The sequence below is a fragment of the Vipera ursinii genome (genome assembly GCF_947247035.1).
Source record: "Vipera ursinii genome assembly, chromosome: 1".
NCBI classification, from domain to species: domain Eukaryota; kingdom Metazoa; phylum Chordata; class Lepidosauria; order Squamata; family Viperidae; genus Vipera; species Vipera ursinii.
The window spans coordinates 32,936,607-32,959,316 of record NC_139512.1 but is presented as its reverse complement, the minus strand read 5'-3'; the positions used below and the strand labels follow the sequence as shown (position 1 = coordinate 32,959,316).

At 38.3% G+C, this 22,710-nt stretch overlaps 1 protein-coding gene across 1 annotated transcript in view; it reads left to right on the top strand.

Annotated features, from left to right (window-relative positions):
• Window positions 1-22,710, top strand: part of TDRD9 (tudor domain containing 9) — an 84,845-nt gene that overhangs the window by 9,094 nt on the left and 53,041 nt on the right. The window contains exons 2-6 of the mRNA XM_083360491.1: window positions 10,095-10,201; window positions 16,080-16,171; window positions 17,246-17,467; window positions 18,925-19,047; window positions 21,733-21,813. Coding sequence (XP_083216617.1) covers window positions 10,095-10,201; window positions 16,080-16,171; window positions 17,246-17,467; window positions 18,925-19,047; window positions 21,733-21,813 — 625 coding nt within the window. The remainder of the gene's footprint in view (window positions 1-10,094; window positions 10,202-16,079; window positions 16,172-17,245; window positions 17,468-18,924; window positions 19,048-21,732; window positions 21,814-22,710) is intronic.

Here is a 22,710-nt window from a genome sequence, read left to right as displayed (position 1 = left end):
TCTCTTTTTATAAGAATTGGTCTCACCTGGTTAATCCCCTTTTCAAAAGTGTTGAATTGAACTTGTTGAAAAATATTCCTGAAAATCTGGTCTAGATGTCATGCTATATAAAGGGTGACATCTGTGGCTGTTATTAAAGCTGATATTGCTTATATGTTGGAAAAATTCAAATGCCAGTACTAATCATCCTCAGTTGGAAGGTTTTCACATTGCATTGTGTGTGGTGCTATAAAAAGTGGAGAAAGGAGTTGGATGTAGAATGACAGAATGCCTTTGCAAATTTTCAGACAAAATTAAAATGTTTTTTGCCATCTCTTTGCTGGCATAGTTGCCAGGTCAATAACAACTCTTTTGTTATTGTGAAAGCTAAATAGTGGTGATAAGTTGCATTAGAAAAAAGAACATACTTTGCATAATGTGAGCTGTTCTGCAGAATAATCAAGAAACTAATATTGTGCAGGATTAAGGAATCAGAAAACAACCTCTTGGAAATGCTAGATTATTTAAATAGTATGGACAGAAAATGATATATATTTTAGAGTTCAGTATTCAATCCTCAGAGCCCATGTAAATAGAATCATGGAGTTGTGTGTCTGGAAATAAAGTAAAGCAATAACTTCATGTGTTTTCATAAGTATATCTTTTCATGGGAATTTTTTTAAAAAGAAATCTTCCTCAAATTTGTAGGCAGAACAGTTTTAACAGACTATTACTAAACATATAAGAATGGCCAATTTTACTTACCATACTGAGCCAGTGTTCTCCAAATTAATCAGGAGTTCTACATTCGCTCAAAGGACACAGTTGGTTTATATATTGATAGAAAATCTGTAGCAAATGAGAAATGAAGAAAATAAAATATATACAGCTGTCATTTATATTTGTTTTTTAAAAAAATGCTATGAAGCAGCTGTATTTTCACCACTGCATTAAACAGATTACCAATATTGTTGCTTACTTTGAATGACCATATAGACTCCATGTACCTAATAACCTTGAAAGAATGAATATATAGGTAGTCCTCAAATTACATCTATTTGTTCGGTGACTGTTCAGAATTAATAACACTGAATGATGGGGATTTATGACTGGTCCTCATAGATTCTGCTATTGCAACACCCTGCAGTCAAGTGGGCACAGTCTAGGTACTTGGCATCCGGCTTGTGATTATGATGTCAAGCAGATACATGATTGTGAATTCTGATGTTCTCTGCCAGTTTCTCACAAACAAAGTCAATGGGGAAGTTGTCAGGAAATTGGAAGTTACAGTCATGCAAGATTCCCTCTTAATGACCGTATGTTCCTCTTTAACAATGGCAAGTGACACTGCTATTATTAAGTAATGCAGTCAAAGGACATCACATTTTACAACCACATTGCTTAGCAATGGAAGTTCTAATCCCAATTGCTGTCATAAGTCAAGGACTGTAGGGGAAGTAGTGGCAGAATCTGGGGGTGGACTTAAAAGAGGGATCAGCCTGGACTCTCCATGTAACCACAAGCAAGTTAAGGCCACCACGCCCTTGAATTCTGTTGACCCTTATCTAACTCCTAGCAGATGCTAACCGTTGATTGAGAATATTCCTGTGTATAGGCGTGAGTAACAATAAATCAGTTTAATTAGACCTCTAGGTGTTGACTTGATCTTCATGCCTGAGAAGAACTGCCTATAAACTTTTCTCCCTTTTCTGTAAATGGATAAATCACATAAAAGGAAACCGGGATAATAAATCAGCAATATCACAGTGCTGTATTTTAGAATAGGGAAACTATCAGTTGGTGTTTTAAAATACAATGTCACAATTTTTAAATGAACCCATTGTTCTTCAAACAGAAGGCACGAATCCACAAAGACCCCCAAATTGCATACCACTTCTTTTTGGAACAAAAAACAAGAAGTTTCCAGAAGTGGGAGGGTAAGTGTGTGGGATGAGCTAAAACGAGCCATTCATTGAAATTGAATTGAAGCCTCTTCTTCCCCATCAAAACCTCAACAGCCCCCCAGACACCAAAACAGAACTTCTCCTTACAGCAGGCGGTGTATGATTGAACAATACTAGGTTTTTCAATGGTTTATTGTATTTTGAAATAGATATGCAATAGAAGGACAATGCCTAAAATAGCCTTTATCTTGGTGTTCTCCATATCTGATGGCTACGAAATCTGGGAGTTACATTCACCAGTTTGGAGAAGAATTACATTTTCACTTGTCTCTGGATTGGGTTGTTGCTAAAGTGTGGAACAACTGACATTAATGACATAGCTTTTCATTTGTATCTGTTACGCTATTTGGTATTTCATGCCTGTGTCATACAAATTGATACTTAATCATTATAAGAAACGGAGGTGCTGTATTTTTGCGTCTATAAGACACACCCTTGTATAAGATGCTCTGGCATGTGAGTTTCTCTGTGCCGATCAACTTTTTGCTGGAGTGCTGAACAGCTGAGCCAGCAAATCCAGAGGTTCGGCCGGCCGACAATCTTGCCCCCTGCCCCCTCCCGTTGGTGGCAAGCCCATAGGGGCTTGACACCTGCACCAGGTGGCATGGCAACCCACACAGGCATGCCCTGGGCTGTGGAGGTTATCATTATTTTTCTGTGTATAAGACGTTGCACTTGTATAAGACGTACCGTATATACTTGAGTATAAGCCGACTCGAGCATAAGCCGAGACCCCTAATTTCACCCCCAAAAACTGGAAAAAGTTATTGACTTGAGTATAAGCCGAGGCTGGGAAATGCAGCAGCTGGAGGCTGGATCCCCCGAAAGACGTCTCTGCTGAGATGAGAGAACGGGGTGGCAAGCCGCCGAGAGAATGGGGCGGTGGAGTGCTCTGCCGAGAGAATGGGGCGGCTTGCTGTTCTCTCGGTGCAGCACGGCAGAGGCTGGATCTCACGAAAGAAGTCTCCGCTGAGCGAGAGAATGAGGCGTCTCAGCACCCATTTTCTCGGCGAAGACTTCTTTCGGGGGATGCAGCCTCTGCCGCCCCTTTCTCTCAGCTGCCCAGCTGAGAGAAGGGGGTGACAGAGGCTGCATCCCCCGAAAGAAGTCTTCGCCGAGAAAATGGGTGTCAAGCTTCCACCGCCCCATTCTCTCAGCGGAGGCTTGCAGAGGTGGCGGCGGAGCTGCGTGCGCAGCTCTCCAAACCGCCGCAGCCCGTTTGGAGAGCTGCTGCCTTCGTCCATGTTTGATGAAAGCAGCAGCTCTCCAAACTGGGGGGTGGAAGTTCTTTTTTTTTGTTCACTGGAGTATAAGCCGAAGTGGATTTTTCAGCCCAAAAAGTGGGCTGAAAAATTCGGCTTATACTCAAGTATATACGGTACTTCATTTTTGAACAGGATGTTTGCAGGAAAAAATAGCATCTTATACATGGAAAATTACAGTATATGAGATTTCAGCTAGCATATAACTTGAGGATCATTTTTAATTCTGTTTTAACCAGAGCAGTGTGTAAAGTTGATTTTATTAATTATGTAAATTTGTATTTATATTAATTTGGTAGCTGGTTGTTTAGTTTTAAAGTTTTTGTTTTTACCTGTACTAAGGTACTTAATTATCATTCTTTATGACTTTTTCATTCAGTTGGAAATAAAACTGGGTGGAAGAATTGTTGTGAGAAAGGAGAGCAGCATATGTTTTTTCTATGACAAATCCCAGATTTAACTGGCATCATGAGTTAAAAGGATCAACCAATTTGGAAAAGATACTTGTGTAAGATTCTAGTAATTAAGAGAACATGTTTGTATTCCAAGAAAACCCCTGTGGCATATATTGTTTTGAACAATATTATTAAAACAGTAAGGTGTTTTTAATGATAGACTGTACAGTTAAGGGCTAGGGTACCAGTGATGCTCTTGGCAGGATGTGTTTAATGTTCAGAATGAGAAAGGAACTTGTTTGTAATGTATGTCTCAGAAGTAGGTCTTCAAGAGATTCATGTCATATTGGCCAAATTTCAGAAATGAATTCTATTATTAAGCTAGCCAAGAGCTGGTCTCCCTGCACCATAGCATTTTAAAATATTGTTATGCATTGTGCTATTTGGCTGCCTGTTAGTTATAATATTCTTTGGAATAATATGTGTGTATGTGTGTGCATATGTGTGTATATGCGCATAAATGTTTTGATTGCTAACAAAGAATTAAAGGGAGAGTGATATAGCCATTTCAGACTTATTTGTTCTCATCAGTCAGCCACACCCTTCTGAGATTTGAACCTGGGCTGATTGCACATTAGGCAGTTGTTTTAACCTCTAGGCCACAGGCTCTTTCTCACTTTGTCAGATGCATCGGGGAGAAAAGAGGCAGGGGAGATATGTCTTGAGTGTTTTTGAACACCTTGCCGGCCCAAATATGGGCCAAATCTTTTTTGCCTGTATCAGCCCAAACTTAGGTCGTCCACAGGCGGTAGTCGCAACTGCCTGTGGCCTAGAGGTTAAAACAACTGACTAATGTGCAGTCAGCCCAAGTTCAAATCTCAGAAGGGTGTGGCTGACTGATGAGAACAAATAAGTTTGAAATGGCTATATCAGTCTCCCTTTAATTCTTTGTTAGCAATCCAAAAAATTGTGCAAAATAATGATTGTCGCAGTTGGGACTACCGCCTGTGGACAGCCTGAGTTTGGGCTGATACAGGCAAAAAAGATATATATATATAAAGGTTTCTAGTCCTGGAAGTCACAGGAAATTAACACTGATTCAAAAGCACAAAAGAAAATCTGGGTAAAGGTGTCAAAACAATTTAAAACTACCATGGATCAGTTTAATTCTGCTCAGAGTTATTCATGCCTTGTTTCTGTCCCGGATGAACTGGTGTAACATGCTACATGTGGGGCTGCCCTTGAAGAGAATCCAGAAGCTTCAGCTGGTGCAAAATGCAGCAGATGAGACAGTAATGAGTGTTCTTAGAAGGTCACACAACACACCTCTGCTCATGAGCTGCATTGCTAGCTTATTACAATGTGCAATTTTAAGTACTGAGGTTGACCTTTAAAGCTGTACATGACATGGGGCCATGTTATCTGAGGACCCACCTCTCCGCAATTACTTCTACCACAATTACTTCATCAGGTCTTGTGTGCTAAAGAGTTCCATCTGATTGGACTCAGGAGATAAACTTTTGCTGGGATGGCACCTCTCTTTGGAACACCATCTGCCCTGAGGTTAGCCTCAATCCTCAGGGATTTTTGGAAAGCCCTCAAAACAGGTTTTTTTTAATCAAGCCTGGGGATCCCCTGAGAGCAGAGAACCCATGGCATTTGTTGCATGATGTATGACATCTAAATTATCCTGATCTTGTTTTATTTGAAATTAATTGCTTTAATTGGTTTTTATATAAGTTTTTAGTAGTTGGTTTTACCATATGCTGCCCAAGGTCACCTTGCATGAGAAGGGTATATATGTATGTATGTATGTATGTGTATATGTATATGTATATATACTGCTCAAAAAAAGGGAACAGAAAATAAGACATCCTACTATTAAATACAGTACATTGTGTTGTTTAAGTGTTCCCTTTATTTTTTTAGCAGTATATATATTGTCACTAATGGAGCATGCCAATCATTAGATGTCTTTATATAATGATATATGCAATAGTTTCATGTCATACTTTAAATCAGATATGTCAAACACAAGGCCCGGGGGCCAGATCCAGCCCGCGAAGCCATCCTGGAAACAGTGAGGGAACGGCCCCCACTGTCTTGTCCCTGGCCCAGAGACCCTCCTTCTGCCAGAGACCCTCAGATCTGTCCCACTCCTGCCCAGGCCCCCAAAGACACCCTTGATGCGAACGATGTAGAGCTGGCCACGCCCACCCAGTAGGCCATAAGCACTCTAGCCACGCCCACCCAGTAGGCCACGCCCACCCTGGCCATACCCACCCGGCCCCCCAAGGGCAACCGCAATGCTGATGCGGCCCTCAATGAAATTGAGTTTGACACCCCTGCTCTGTTAAAACCAATGACTACAACAATGGAAGTAGTCCTTGATTTACAACCATTTAAGAGTTGTTCACAGTTACAACATTGAAAAATTACTTATGACGAGTCCTCGCACTTATGAATATCGCAGCATCCCCACAGTCACATGTTCTAAATTTGGGTGTTGACAACTAGCATTATTCATAATAGTTGCAATGACCTGGGGTCACATGATTGCCATCGGTGACCTTTCCCACAAGCAAAGTCAATGGGGGAAGTCAGATTTGCTTAACAAGTGCATCATTTGCTTAATGACCATGATGATTTTGTAATATCGGAAACAACTTACTTAATAACTGCATTACTTGGTGATGGAAGTTTCAGTCCCGTTGTGATTATAAATTGAGGAATACAGTGTACATCAAACAGATACTCTCACTAGAAAACTAAAGTTAGTGGTGCTTTCTGCTCTTTGACTCAATTAAATATATCAAATGAAATTGAAGTACCATTCACACATGAATTTTAAGATGCAAAATATTGAAATTCAAAAAATGAATGATGTAATTTCAATGCAAGGCACACAATATTTCAAGGATCTGAGGTTAAATGTTTCAGTGAATGCTGAAAAAGACTGAGCAGATTTCAACCAATTTTCACATAGAAAGTGTCATTTTTTTCTAAATGACAAACTGGCATTCAAAACAGTATGACACTCTAAAACAGGGGTGTCAAACTCAATTTCATTGAGGGCCACATCAGCATTGCGGTTGCCCTCAGGGGGCCGGGTGGGTATGGCCAGCGTGGGCGTGGCCTACTGGGTGGGCGTGGCTAGAGTGCGTATGGCCTACTGGGTGGGCGTGGCTAGCTCTACATTGTTCGCATCAAGGGTGCCTATGGGGGCCTGGGCAGGAGTGGGACAGGGGAGTGGGACAGGGGATCTGAGGGTCTCTGGCAGAAGGAGGGTCTCTGGGCCAGGGCCGTGGGGGCCGTTCCCTCACTGTTTCCAGGATGGCTTCGTGGGCCACATGAAACCACTTTGTGGGCCGGATCTGGCCCCCGGGCCTTGTGTTTGACATGTCTGTAACAGAGAGTCTGAAAATCACAAAGGAGGATGCTATCCGGATTTCCTGGAGGAGACTATTGACAGGATTGGTGCCATCTCTGAAATGCACTGATTTCCTGCTCCCTCTTGAATCTCTATACCCTCCTCAGAATGTGTACAGGCATGCTGAAAAGATGACTCAGCTTGAAATAATGATGCTGCAAGTACTATATTGTTGATCAATGTAGAGCCTACAGCAATGTGCAGGTAGTGACTGTCCCCTGCCAATAACTAGGCTGATATACTTTGCATCAAGATTCTGAATATCCTTCAAAGCAGCCCCTTGGAGAATTCATTGCAATTATCTATATGAAATGTGACAGGGGGGAAGGTTACTTTCGCCAGGGCCTTTTTCTCCAAGAAGGATTACAACTAAAAATTCCCATTGTTTAACCATGTTCAGTACTATGATAACACACATACCCACACAAAATAAGAAGTAGGCTGAATTAGCCTAGTATTTTGTTGTGTTACACAGCAACCTATCACATACTAATAGGAAGCCCACAAATAGCACAAATTTCATTCAGTTTGGTGGGTATAACCAGCTTGTGGCAAATATATGAAGAAGTATTTTATCTTCCCTGAATCTCCCATCATTGTTTCATCTTATGATCTGGGGAAGTAGTCTTATAAAAGGAGACAGAAAAATCCTTCACTTTCAATACACTCTTTTGGAAAATTGATAAAGCCTATCGTGTTAGGAATTTAACCTGAGAATCTGCAAATTGGAGTATGAATATTTATTTAAGAAACATTGGAATAACACAATAAGCAACACTTAGATCAGAAGACCATTTTTCGTTGATGTTTAAGATTACTGTGAGTTGGGTAAATGTATACGAAAAATCTACAATACAGATAAAATAGCTATACAGGTAATTCTCAACTTACAACAGTTTGTTCAGCGACCGAAGTTACAATGGCACTGGAAAAAGTGACTTATGATCAGTTTTTATATTTATGACCATTGCAGCATTCCCATAGTTGTGTGATTTATATTCAGATGCTTGACAGCTAACACATATGATGGTTGCAATGTCCCAGAATCATGTGATCCTCTTTTGTCCCCCTTTGACAAGCAAAGTCAGTAGAGAAACCAGATTCACTTAACAACTATGTTATTAATTTAATAACTGCAGTGATTCACTTAGTAATGTGGCAAGAAAAGTCGTAAAATGGGGCAAAATTCACTTAACAAATTTCTCACTTAGCAACATAAATTTTGGGCTCAATTGTAATTGTAAGTTGAGGACTACCTGTTCTTACTGTGTGTGTACTATTGCTGATGATGTAATTTCAGTTGTGTGCTACATACAGTATTAAGGTAAATTGTGTATATTTAACGGAGCAGACTTTTGTTAGGTGCTCCCTTACAATGTTTAGGTGCATCTATATTTGCTGTGATAGCACAGTTGTGTGTTTTCTAGTAAACAGTAATGTGAGTGATAATACAAGTAAGAATGTCTAAAGAATGGAAAGGCAAGTCTTAGTGCTGTTGTCATTTTGAGCAGCATTTTCTTAGTCTTTCCCCTTAAAAATAAAGTCCAGGAGATGAAAAAGGGAGATACATGTGCATGGTCAAGAAGAGATTTGTGTTGCATAAGAGTGTTCTGTACCAGCCTGCTACCGGCCCTGCAGAAAAGGCAGGGACAACCCCTTTTACAAGAAGGCAAGAGGCTGGAACTAAGCCTGCCAAATTTATGGATACAAAAGCAAACAGAACAAGACACGAACCATGAAACAGGAGCTATTCAAGCGGTTGCCTTCAGCAAACCAGCCCTCCCACGCATTCCCCTTTTATACAGTTCAGGGCGTGGCTTCTCTCTGCCTCCTTCCGAGGTGCCCCATTGCCTTCCTCTGTTTACTCCTGATTGACTGCCTCCTGCGTCGGGCGTCCTTGAACAGGGCCAGCTGTGGGTCATCTTCATCCACGCTGTCAGGCTCACACAGCTGGGTCTGCGTTGTGACCAGGTGGGAGGGGTCTGGCTGAGGGCTCTCATCAGCAAGCTCTCCAACCCCCTCAGCAAGCTCTTCAACACCCCCCTCCTCCTCTGAGTCGTCCGACCCAACTGCCGAACCCACAGGCAGACCCTGAATCACAACAAAGAGCATCAATATGGTTGAAAGCATACCTTGAGTTAAGAGTGGTTGGCATTGTTTTACATGAAACCTCCAGCCCTTTCCTTAGGAAGCACTGATGCTGGGATGAAAAATTGGGTATTAAAGTGGAAAATAAGGGCCTAAAATTATTGAGGTTTGTGAAGGGCTGCTGTCAGAAATGCTTGTGTTCAAGAGAGCAATTTCCAGTGGCTTTGTTCCATTTTTTTTCCAATTTAAATTTTTATACTTGTCTTCTTAATGCCCTGTCACTTTCTCTTACAACGACATTAATAAAATGCTGAAATAGTCAGTTTCCTATCATTTTTTTTTAAACTATAAGACTGAGTATTATCAGCTCTGATTCAGATTTTCATGCAACATGTCTATTCTTATCTATGCTTGGTGATGGAACTGTATCCACAGCTTTGGGATGGGTACTATTTTGCAATAGGCTATGTTCATACAACACACTAATCCAAAAGTAGCCACATTATGTCTCAGCGTGAATGTTAACTTAGTCAGTGTGTCATGATCAGCTGTTGTAATTTTGCCTCATATGTGACATTTTCTAGATATGTAATTCCATTGTTTATATGGTTAACGTTGTCCCTTTTAGTGATTGCACAGTTTTTTTCTCCTTTTCTCCTCCTTTTTAATAGATTGAGCCAGTTCCTCCTCTTTCTGCGCTTTCTTAGCACTAATAACTTGTTTGGCTTCCCTCTATAGGTTCTTATACACTACTCTGTCAGCAGTGGATAGGAAAACTGTGGTCCATAACTAATATGCATCTTCAAAAAATTATTCTTTGATGGTACTCAGGGGAGTCCTTCGGGAGAAGGGCGGTATAGAAATTAAATTATTATTATTATTATTATTATTATTATTATTATTATTATTATTATTATTATTGTCAGTCAGATTTTTATTATAAGTTTCCATTTTAACTTTTTTTTTTTACTTCTAGGACGCCTGTGTTGCAAAGTGATGGAGAGGAATATGTAAAAAGATATAGGCAATTGGAGACAAAAGAACTTGAGACAGCAGGTGATAGCGAGTCTTCCTGTAAACCAGGTATTTTCCCTACTTTCTTCTTATCTTAGAAATCCTCTCCAATCATGCATTGACCGTAAAATGGATTGTGAAATGCAGCATTTGGGAAACATTGGAATAAGATATTGCATTTGAAGGAATGGCTCTGTTTTTTTTTTTTTTTACCAATTTCAGCAGCAAGAACTGAGTATGCCAGGAATAGAGAACACCAAGTGAAGCTGGCTGGAAGGAATTTGAAAAGAGATGGAAGGAAGCACTTCTTCACATAGCCCTTATGCTAACCCTTTGAATTCATTAATATAAGACACAGTTTGTGACCACTAACTTGGATAACTTTAAAAGTAACTTGAGTAAGTTAATGGGCAGCGATGGACAGCTATTGATCTTTATAATACTACTCCTTGGCTGTTTGATTAAGATCAAATGTAGATAACCTAAATTTAGTTACTTGTGTATTTGATTTGCCTCCCATCTTCTTTATACAGGAACACAAGATAGCATACATAATGCTCTTTCCTCCTATTTTTCTCCACAGCAACCACCCTATGAAAAGAGATTGGACTGAGAGAGAGTAATTGGCCAAAACGTTACCCATTGATCTAAGATGGACTAGAATCTGGGTATCCCCACTCTTAGTTCAATGTCCTTGCTTAACAACAACAGGGATTGCCATTGCTAAGCAATGCAGTCACACGACATTGCACTTTATGAACGCATCATTTAGTGATGGAAATTGTCATCCCAGTTGCTGCTGTAACTTGAGAACTGCTTGTAATTAACTAACCTGTAACACTGATCAGCAAAGAGGCAGCTGCATTATGTGTCAGGTTGTAAATGTGGAATTTTCTTTAAGGATAGTGCAACGTAAAGTGAATTGTAGTCATCTGACAGAGGTGACAAGAATGTGAAATTGATTTTACTGATGAAATTTATTACCATTTTTCTGTTTCACCATTCTGTAGCCTACATTAACACAACATACTGAATCAAAAATCAAATAATCTTACTTTATTTTAACAAACCAGAGTTAGGAAATTATAACTAATATTTTTGGGGCCACACTTGAACGATATGTCTTAGATATGTCTCCATTTAATTAAGATAGTTAATTAATGCATTAGCTGTACTTCCAGCAACATGAATTATTTATTTATACATAGATTAAAAAAATGCCTGATTTTCAATGACTGAACATTTTGCACTATAAAAAAGCTAGAATAATATATTAAAAAGCAAAGAGATGTGCACCCAGATGAAGAATACTATGCCAAATAAAAACATTTAGTATTTTAAATAGTTTGGACCATTGATGTTACATATAGAACCAAAGTAGATGCCCTGAGTCTTCGGAGAAGGGCGGGATATAAATGGAATTAAAATAAATAAATAAATAAATAAATTACTGATGAGTAATTGAATTCATTAATATAAGACACAGTTTGTGACCACTAACTTGGATAACTTTAAAAGTAACTTGAGTAAGTGAATGGGCAGCGGACGTGGTGGCTCAGTGGGTTAGGACGCTGAGCTTGTCGATCAGAAGGTCGGCAGTTTGGCGGGTCGAATCCCGAGTGCCGCGTAACAGAGTGAGCGCCTGTTACTCGTCCCAGCTTCTGCCAACCTAGCAGTTCTAAAGCACGTAAAAATGCAAGTAGAAAAATAGGGACCACTACAGTGGGAAGGTAACAGCGATCCGTGCGCCTTTGGCGTCTAGTCATGCCGGCCACATGACCACGGAGACGTCCTCGGACAAGTGCTGGCTCTTCGGCTTTGAAACAGAGATGAGCACCGGCCCCTAGAGTCGGGAACGACTAGCACGCATGTGCGGGGGAACCTTTACCTTTACCTTTAAGGATCGTGTGCATATAGGAGAATAGAATAGAATAGAATAGAATAGAATAGAATAGAATAGAATAGAATAGAATAGAATAGAATAGAATAGAATAGAACTGACAGGGACTTTGGAGGACTTCTACTCTAGCCCCCGGCTCAAGCAGGAGAATCTATACCATTTCAGACAAGTGACCGTATAGAAAATAAAATAAAGCATGGCATGTCTTAAGTGGGAGATTCCAGTGATGAGTAGGAAGAAAAAGGGAAATGTTTGGCAGTATAAGCATTTATAAATGTTATGTCTTCTAATAGAGGGATTGGATAGGGGGTGGAGCCTTATTATAATACATTTATTTATAATGCTTGTTATAAGAGTAAAGTGATGCCTTGGGAACCTTTCCTGAAGAAACGAAAGAGATGGGAATAAAAAACTTCCTCCATTAATGTTATGCAAGGTAGTGTTTTCCTGCAGTCCTGTTTGGAACTGGGTAAAAAAAATAAATTAAGTTTTCTAGTTATTAATCAACATGTTTCTAGGCACCTGTCACTGAACTTCTGGGATTTTCCTAGCACCACTTGAAATATATTTCCTAACAGCTTGAAATATCTTCTAGTTCAGTTTGGTCAAATTGCACAGAGCTCTTAATGTTTCCATACTGACATGTTTGAATTTGCCAGGGGGTGGATACCAGCCAGCTTTGTAATGTTGTGACAGAGTCTATGAGTCTTTCAGAAGCACTGCATACTTAAAAATAGTCCAATATTAATAGTAGCATTTTATTATCAACACTATAACTCGTTAACAGAAGAATGACTTATTTTTAGTTACCGTACTGCAGTAATTATCTTAGTTATAAAGCTCAGATATATAAACAGTTCACTTTACTTAAATTTACTGCATCTCTACCATAGAGATGGGGTTTTGAGATTTAGAACAAGCCAGGATCTTGAGTCTGTTTTGGACCTTGGTTAAGATTTAATTATACAAATAAATATATAAATAAAATTATATAAATAAAAGATTAACAAGAAAGAGTATCTGGCACTTTTTTTTAAAGAAAAAAAGCACTGAATAAAATAATGTGAAGTCCTGTCCAAACAGTTCTTGCTCTTCTCATGAGACACTGACATGATTGACTGAATTCCGTTGCCAGGGCCTAACACACTGAAGCACAAAACAAGCATACTGGCTGGGCTTGTATAACCGAATGAGATACAAATCGGCCAACTGCATTATAAGTAGTTATTCCTTAATCTTCATTTGTTTAGTGACTGTTCAAAGTTACTACTGGTTCTCAAGCTTCTGGCTGTTGTAGCCCCTCCATGATAAATGTGTCCAAAATTCAGGCCTGATCTGGCCCACTTACATATATGATTGCCTTTTGCTTGCCCACCTACCTGCTGCTGCCAGTTCCTCTTGCTGCCCCCACTGTTGCACCCACTTCATTATGTGCCACTTCTATACTTGCCAGAACCTTCTTTTACATAGTGTTCTTTCACATCAGTGCAGTTGGGGTTGTCTTGTGGCTAGCCAGGGACTTCTTTTGCAAAAGAATCTTGCCACAAGAAAGGAGGCCTCAACTATGCTGGATCAAAAGAACTTTCTAACCAGGTTTTTTTTGTGTGTGTGTGTGTGTGTGTGTGTGTGTGTGTGTTTGTGCTGGCACAGCCAGGGTTATCTTTCATGGGCTAGTGAAAGAAGACGAGTGTATGAATGATGATCCTGGAGGTTGTGTGGGCATGGCTGCAGGCAGGGCTAGGTGGCAGGGGCAGTTGGCATCAGGAAGTAAGGCACCCAAAATGGCAGAGATGGGAAGGGAGATAGGTGGGGAGGGTTGAAGAAGATTGAACAGCCTGTGGCTATTCTAATGCTTCTGCAGACAAAACATCCCTGTTTATGCTGTCTCTAATCAAGAATTATGCAAAGTAATTATGCAGTTGGATTAGGAAGATCCAGATTAGGCAGAGATCCAGATTCAAAGGATGTAACATAGAGTGCCATGGATGAACATCTGTGCTTTTTCTGGAAAATGTTATATGAATATAAACCTAAAGCACTATTGATTATTTATGATAAAAGATTAAAATAATTAGTGAGGATGCAAGTATGACAAGATTTCTGAACCCGAGACTGACCACTTGGTAGTGTCAAATCTAAAACTTTGAGAAAAATGAAAAGAATGAAAGTGAAATTTGAAAAAATTGAATGAACCACAAAATGTCATTTAGCAATAGAAATAGGTGTCTCGATGCTGTAAGTTAACATGGACTGTCTTAATTGCAAAGAATGTATTCAGGAGATCAGGAACAGTTAAAAGAGAAAACATACAGAATGATTTTGATGAAAATAAAAAATAGTTTTAGATGTGGGTGAAAAACGAAGCAAAGAGCTTGCAGCAGAATGAATTGAATTACAAATAAAAATGATGAAATTATTTCTGATGAAACTGAAGTGGGAACACTAGAAGGAGAATTTTGTGATGGGAATACTAATTTGTATGGAAATCATCTTGTATGTCAAGGAATGGTATTGAAATAAATTCTGTAAATGATAAAGTCCAAGAAAAAATGATGAAGTCATTAAAGATTGAAAGAATGGGAAAAGATGGTAAGGCTGCAGATATACATGATATAACAAATACCTGTACTAAATTTTTTTATTTTATTTTAATCCCATTTATATCCCGCCCTTCTCCAAAGACTCAGGGCGGCTTACAATTTAAGCACAAACCAACGTGCTTAGCAATAGCCTTCATTCTATGTATATGCCTGCTTATTAGGGCTTTCGGGCCCCCCCCAAGCGGCATTATTACAAAGTCAGCTTATTGCCCCCAACAATAAATATGGTTTGCTTATAAAGTGGCATGTGTGTTTGGGTGCCGCACATATACCTGATGATTGGAAAAATGTTACTATTTCTATGATAAGAGTCAATGCAAAAAGAAGATTGATTTTGTTAAATGTTCTGGAAAGATGTTTGGCAGAATTCTGGTGTAAAGGACATAGAAATGACGAGTAAAGAGCAGTTTAGTGGCCTAGTGATGAAGCTGCTCGCCTCCGAGTTGGAAGGTTGGCAGATGTAGCAGCAGATGTTTCTCTCCTAGGGCGCAAAGAAAAAATATCTGCTGCGAGCTCCAAATGGCATCAGGAAGGGCGTCTGGCCAGTAAATGCACAGCTCCATCCCCAGTCAACCCAACTCTACCCCAAATTAAGGGATTATGGGAGTAAAAAAGAGTATTTAGAGGTGATGAGTAGAATTTGGGAAGTGCCAGCATGGTTTCATGTTGGACAGAGTCTTCACCTTACCAAAGAACATAAGTCAAATATTTGATTTCTTTGTTTATTCTTTGTACTGTGTTATTCTTAGAAAATAACAGTAAGTGCCATATCAAAGAGTATTGGATGTCAGTTAGAAATCTGTGCATTGACAAAATTTTCATCTGTCAGTTGCAAAAGGCCCTACTGCTTGGATCTGCACATATACTATGCCAGTACATTATGACATACTAGGTACTTGGGAAGAACTCAGTGCATTTGAGGACCAAGACTTCCTAAAGAACTGGCAATTATAGCTTTAGATTTTACTAACTGTGCTACTGAGTCTGCAGAGCACATTAAGGATAAATAACCTTACAGCTTAATGTGTTGTATAAACCAGAACATCTGTTATCTTTTTAAATTCATAATTTCAGCTGCTTGAAAGAAATAGCAAAATATGAATGGTGCATATGAATGAGAAATTTCAATTAGATCACTGAAATACCAGTTTTTGCTTTCATTTCTTTTCATCCTTTTATGATTCCTGTCAAAAGCAGGTTCGCGTTTCTGAACGCTGAGCCAACTGTAGATCTTGTACACAGTTGAAGGAATAGTTAGATATTAAAAATTAGAAAACATGCGGTCATTCAGAAGAGATGCAAACTGTGGTGGTTGCACAAATCTCTTGTGCAAATTTGTCTTCAGTAACTACTGCTGACCTGATGTGTGGAAACTTGGATTTTGTGGTCTCTTGAGTACAGTATTTTGATTAACCTGCATTTCTGATCTCTTAATTTGTGTCTCTAGGAACATCTCAGCATGAATCTACTTTTGTGGCTTGCATACCAGGTGGCAATTACAAATACCCTGATTTGCCCATCTCAAGATACAAGGAAGAGGTTACCAATTTATTTTTAAATCGTAGCTAAAATTACAACTGTTAGGTTTTTCTTCCACCCTGCCCATCACTTTTCTTTGATTGCTTTTGATTTTGTCCATTAGTGGTTATTGTGATGCTGAATTAACTTTATTTTTCTGTCTTTCAAGCTTGTCTGCATGAATATTAAGTTATACTAGGCTAACTGGGTTTGTTGTTCACCCTATTTTGAATGGGAAATTCACTGCCTCATAAAGTAATAAGTGGAGAGCCGAAAGTGCTGCTAAATATGCCACTTACTTTGTAACTTGAAGAGATGTATGTGGCCTGAAGTGCTTTTCTTCAGTGCTGTTAATGTGGCAGTGCTAATCTTTTTTTGTTTGGATGATATTGCTACAGTTATTCACACTTCAATAATGTCTGAAAGGTATTATTTAGAAGCATGGGGGTTAACATGGAAAAAGAACTGCAGTCCTTGAAATAAGGCAGGAAAGCTATTGTCTTGTACTTGCCAGTCTTGTGTTTACTTGACTTAAACACAACTCTCCACTCTATTGCACCCTTTTTTGTATGTTTGTTTTAATGGAAAATGAATTTAACAATACAGTAAACAATCTGCTGATTGTACTCCAACAATTTAAGGGATGTTTCATAAATTAAATATTCATGAACTAAAGTGTTGATTAAAAAAGATTGGAGAATAAAAAGAAATTTATATATAAACAGATTTTATGGAATATGGCTTAAAGTGTGGATTTTTTTAAAAAAACAGTTGGGATTTAACAATATCTGCTCTTGATGTAGATGTTCTAGAGGAGAATATCTAGCAGCCAGGTCAGCAAAAGAGGAGATAAATGACAATTTAAAATAATTTTTTGGGGTAGGCAGCCAAATATGGTAGAAGTAGAGGAGTGAGGGCTGAAAAGTGAGACAAAGCAATTTTGGATACTGTTAATGGTATACCAACAAGAATTTTCTACAGAGAATATAGAAAAGAGAAATTCAGAATTTTTAAGAATGGAAGAAGGCAGAACTGGAAAAATATTTTAAGATTTAGGTCTCTCATTGTTTTAATACATTTTTTTAAAAATTTCAGATGCTTTCATTGATAGAAAACCACTCGGTGGTAATTGTACATGGATCTACTGGTAGTGGCAAAAGCACACAACTTCCACAGTATGTTTTGGATCACTGTGTACAGCATTCTATTTATTGTAACATTGCGGTTACACAGCCCAGGAGAATTGGTGCCAGCAGCATTGCAAGATGGATTAGCAAGCAGAGATCATGGCCCTTGGGTGAACTTGTGGGCTACCAGGTAGAGCAGTGTGTTACTATGCATCACATAATATCTTTGCAGTGGAAATCGCATCCAGGTTTTGCTTCCCCCCTCCTCTTAAAATTCATTCTCTGTGCTGTAGGGGAATTAATTTAATTTCTTATGTAGCTTCTGGGTGTACTAAAATTATAAATGTAGCTTTATAGAAAAAACAGTGGTCAAAATACAAGGTTGTATAAGTGGAACAAGAGTCTACTTTCCCATTGTTCCAGGTGTAGCCTGTTTATGTCCAAATTTGGTCTAAACAGTTATCAACACTTGGGAGGGGGTTGAAGGAGTGATGAGAAATTAAATCTGTATAGCCTTTTGTCAATTGAACCATCACTATTGGATTCCTAACCCTTGGTATTTTGTATGCAAGCTTATGGTTGAGGCTCCTTGGATTCCTTCCACTGATAAGTCCTATCCTTGACTCAAATATATTTTTTGTAGTCTATCATTAAGATCCCCAATTTGATTACTGAGCTCAGAATTTTATATTTTCTTTGTAAAGATGTTTGTATAGTTTCTGCTGAGCTTGTCTTTAATCAGACATTTAAAATGCTTTTGTTCCAGTGTTTTATGCATAATTATGCATTATGCATAATTACTCTTAGTTGCTACTGTTTTTGACTTCAGATTGTTATAATTTAATCTTGTTTTAAATTTCCATAAGGTATTTTATGAAATCTTCCTTTCATCTGAAGAATAGAAGTCACTAACTTAAGTACCCAAATGTCTTTGATTTTATAACACTGAAGTACATTATGTACAAATAATTGGAATTCATGCACAAACTTAAAGGCACATAGTGGCAGCAACTTAAACATGGATAATATCAGCTGCGAATGAGGGACAATGCAACATTAATGCTGTGGCTAATTTTAATTTTTTTTATTATCATGAAACAACACCATACCAGAAGTCTAGCAGTGTGCGGGCAAGCATTATCATGAACTAACACCACAATGGAAGTGGTGCCATTGAAAATCCTGCCAAATGTGAAGATGCCAAAGGAGTACTGCTAGTGAATTTCATGGAGCTTGTTTCGACCATCAGTTCAGAAGTCTACTGTGAAACTTCATGAAAACTCAGATGAGCCATCCATAACAAGTGTCGGGGCATGCTGACTTTCAGTGTGGTGTTGGTTCACGATAATGCTCATCCACACACCACTAGACGCACCCAAGAACTTTTGAAGCAGTTCCGTTGGGATGTTTTTGATCAACCCCCCCGCCCCCCAGATTTGGTACTGAGCGGCGACTACTAAGGAATTTCAAACCTTGTAAGACGTTATGACAAGTGCCTCAATCTGAGTGGCTGTTATGTTGAAAAGTATTGTAATAATGTAGTTTTCTAATGTGTATAATAAAAGTTCTGTTTGATAATCAAACAGAGATTTATTTCCGAATTGCCGTCCTAAATGCAACATGTGCTGTATCTTTCCAACATTCCAGGTTGGTTTAGAAAAAGTTGCAACACAGAATACAAAGCTGATTTATATGACAACTGGAGTCCTCCTGCAGAAAGTAGTTGGAGCCAAAAGTCTTTTGGAGTTCACCCATATCTTCATAGATGAAGTAAGATGGAGTTAGTTAGAATTTTATTGGCCAAAAAATGAACCTTAAAGTATGTATGCTAAGAGAATGCCTTAAAAAAAGATGCATTAGAATGTTTTAATTTTAGAAATGTTTTTAAAGAAAAGCTTAGTGTTTTAAAATGGGTGAAAAAAATATTTTTCCCTTTGAGGTCAAACAATCTGAAAGAATACAGTGATTTTTTTATATATATAAATGATAGTTTATAAAGATTATTAGATGCAAATAGAAATGCATATTATTTCAACAGCAAGGAAGATAAAGCAGTAATGGTTAAATTGGTTGTTCTATTCAAAGAGGAGAATATATTTATGTTTTTTATTTGGATATCACTTCTGGATTTTGTGCTTGTGATAAAAAAAAGAAACTGGTTTTGCTGATTAGATAGATTTGTAATAAAAATAGTTAGTTATATATTAATGTGTAAAAGTAAAAAGCTGAGTTAATGTTGTACTGTGCTAAAAAGAGTTGGAAGTCAACGCCTTTTTCTTTCTTCCTCATATTTCTTTCCCCCTTTTTTCTTCCCTTAATTTCCTATTTTTATTTTTCTTTGTATTTTATACATTGATAAAAGAATAAAAATTATATATAGATGAAGTAAGTTGGACAAAGGTAGAACATTACTTTAGAACTGGCCTGTTTATGTTGAATGCTTCTGGTTTCTTTGGATTACACATACGTAAAATTACATTCAGTCTGTTTTTATCACAGATACTTTCTATGGAGGTTTTTATGAGAGTTCTGTCAATGATATACAGTATCGCATATAACATTTGATTAAACAGTAAAAGCATTAATGTATTAATGTCTATGTGGATTCTCAGTCATCCAGGTTATGGTGCTTTTTCAAAAGGCAACTGAACTTTGTTTTTCCTTGAAGATGTTTTGCTTCTAAAGAAACTTCTGCATGCGAAGTGAAATGCCTTTTAAGGAAAAACAAAGGAAGTCCAGTTGCCTTTTGGAAAAGCACCTTTGGACTCTAATGCATTAGGAATAAGTTCCTATTTCTTTGGAATGTGGCTAGTCCTCGACCACAGTTAGGACCAGAATTTCGGTCCTAAGTGATGCATCACATTACCGCATATTTACTTCAGTCGTTAAGCAAATCACTGCAGTTTGTTTAATGAATCACGCTATCATTAAGCAGATCTGATTTCCCCAATTCTGCTTGTCAGAAGCTGTCTGGAAAGGTTGCAAATCATGATCATGTGACCGCAAGATACTGCAACCATCATAAATAGTTGCTAAATGCTTGAATTGCGAGCATATGACAGTAGAGACAATCTTAACAATCATAACTTCAAGGGCAGGTTGTAATGGTTTTTTTGTCATAACTTATGACAAAATATGAGCCTTGGTGGAGCAGTGGGCTAGTGCCTCCTTAAGTAACACCAGCTGCCTGCAATTATTGCAGGTTCGCATCCCACCAGGCTCAAGGTTGACTCAGCCTTCCATCCTTCCGAGGTAGGTAAAATGAGGACCCAGATTGTTGGGGGCAATAAGCTGACTTTGTAATAATGCCGCTTGGGGGGGGGGGCGAAAGCCCTAATAAGCAGGCATATACATAGAATGAAGGCTATTGCTAAGCACATTTGATTTGTGCTTAGATTGTAAGCCGCCCTGAGTCTTCGGAGAAGGGTGGGGTATGAATGGGATTAAAATAAAAAAATAAAAATAAAACTTTGAACTGTTGTTAAATGAACAATCATAAGTTGAGACTTAACTGTATACATGGGTCTTTTAATTTTCTCAAGGTGAGATGTATGTCTGGCATCTTTGGGCAGTTCTCAAGATACATGGTTTATAATGGCCCTGAACTCAGGGTTTTTTTGTGTTTTTTTTGGGGGGGGATAATCCTGTTTTAGTATTCCACTTGAACAGTTGAGCCTGGCTGTTTGACTTTTCCAAAGTACCCTGAAGTAATTACAGTGCTAAATTTAGTGGCTAGATCAAGCATCCTGACAGTTTTTGGAGTATTGGTAATGCTGCCCTGTTCTATCAAATTAAGTCTATCGGGTTTATTTTTAACAGATATATTTATTAATAATATTGCATAGTATAAAAGACAAATAAGTCTAGGTTTTCTTGGCCTTGATCACCATTAATCACAATGACTGGATCCAGCATTTCAACACAACTGTCATTGGAATATATAGGATCAATTAAGTTTGGATATGAGTAAGTTAGCTTAGCAGGGAGTAACTTAATCTCAAGAGCAGAGGACAATCTTGTATAAGTCTAGTCTGAAAAGAAGACCGTATAGCCGGGACAAAATCTGTTTGATTTAGTTAGAATGACATTAAATTTGTTGTAATAAAATGTATAAAACTACTCATTAATCACGTATTTCATATCACCTCCAAAACTTCAAAATTAAAATTTGATAACCATTGCTGGAAGCTTTTAGGTCCATATTCAAAGCTTTTGAAAATAGTACGGTACCCCTGAGGCCTGAGGACATACATGTCTGATTCAGCTTTTTCAATTGTAATTCTCTTATTTAGGTCATTAATTGTATTTCAGCAAAGCTCTTCAATTGTGTACCTTACTCTTTTTTAAAGCTATTGAGAGCCTGCTGTTTTCTAGTGGTTCATCTCAGAATCCATGTGCGCCTATAGTAAATTCATTTCAAGTGGAGCCATCTCATCTTTTAATATTATGTTTTAGATACATGAGCGTACCGAAGACATGGATCTGTTGCTGTTGGTGATCCGTAAACTGCTCCACACAAATTCACGATTTGTGAAGGTAACGGAGAATTTCCAGGATTATTCAGTAAAGCAGTAATATTCTACCACAGCTCATTGGAAAAAGTTCCTAAGTTTCTGTTGTTAACATTTATCAATAGGATATAGGCAGCTATTTGTAGAAAGTCCTCATTGCTTTTGATCTTGTATGTAAATAATTCCATTATTTTTCTCATTCACAAAGAACACTAATGCTGTTGGTCCTCACTTAACAACCAGTCACTTAGCAATTGTTCAGAGTTACTATGGACCCCCCAAAAGATACTAACAACCCAGATTCAAGATATCTGATGTTACACACCCTTTCTTAATCACATTATTGCATTTTTGGTGCCCTGCAACCAGCCCACATTTGTAGCTGTTTACAGTGTCCAGTGGTCACATGACCATGATTTACAGTGGGGTATTTTTTGGCTGGAAATTGACATTTACTTTTGGTTTCCGGCAAAAAACCCCCACCCAAATGCCCATTGTGAACAATGGGTTTATTTAACAACCACAGTCTTCATTTAATAATCATGGCATTTGTTGACAGGCACAAGAAATAATGTAAAATCAGTCACATAATGACCTGCTGAACAACTGTTGTGACCTTCAACCGGCACAATTATGGTCATAAGTCAAGGACTACCTGTGCCTTTTTCTTAAAATGTTTGGCTTCAACATTGTCCTGTATTTAAGAAAGTGAATAATCTTTAGTTTAAGATAAATTCTTTTCACTCCTTAATTCATTTTTAGAGGTTTCTCCACTGCCATCTGTTACTAATGGTAACTTGTTCCCTCACTGATGAAAAGCTAAATTCAGTCCATTTAAAACTAAGAGTTACAGCCAAATTTATTCTGAAGCAATCCATGTGTATGGGGGGGGGGAATGTTCTCATCTGAAGAGCTCAGAGGT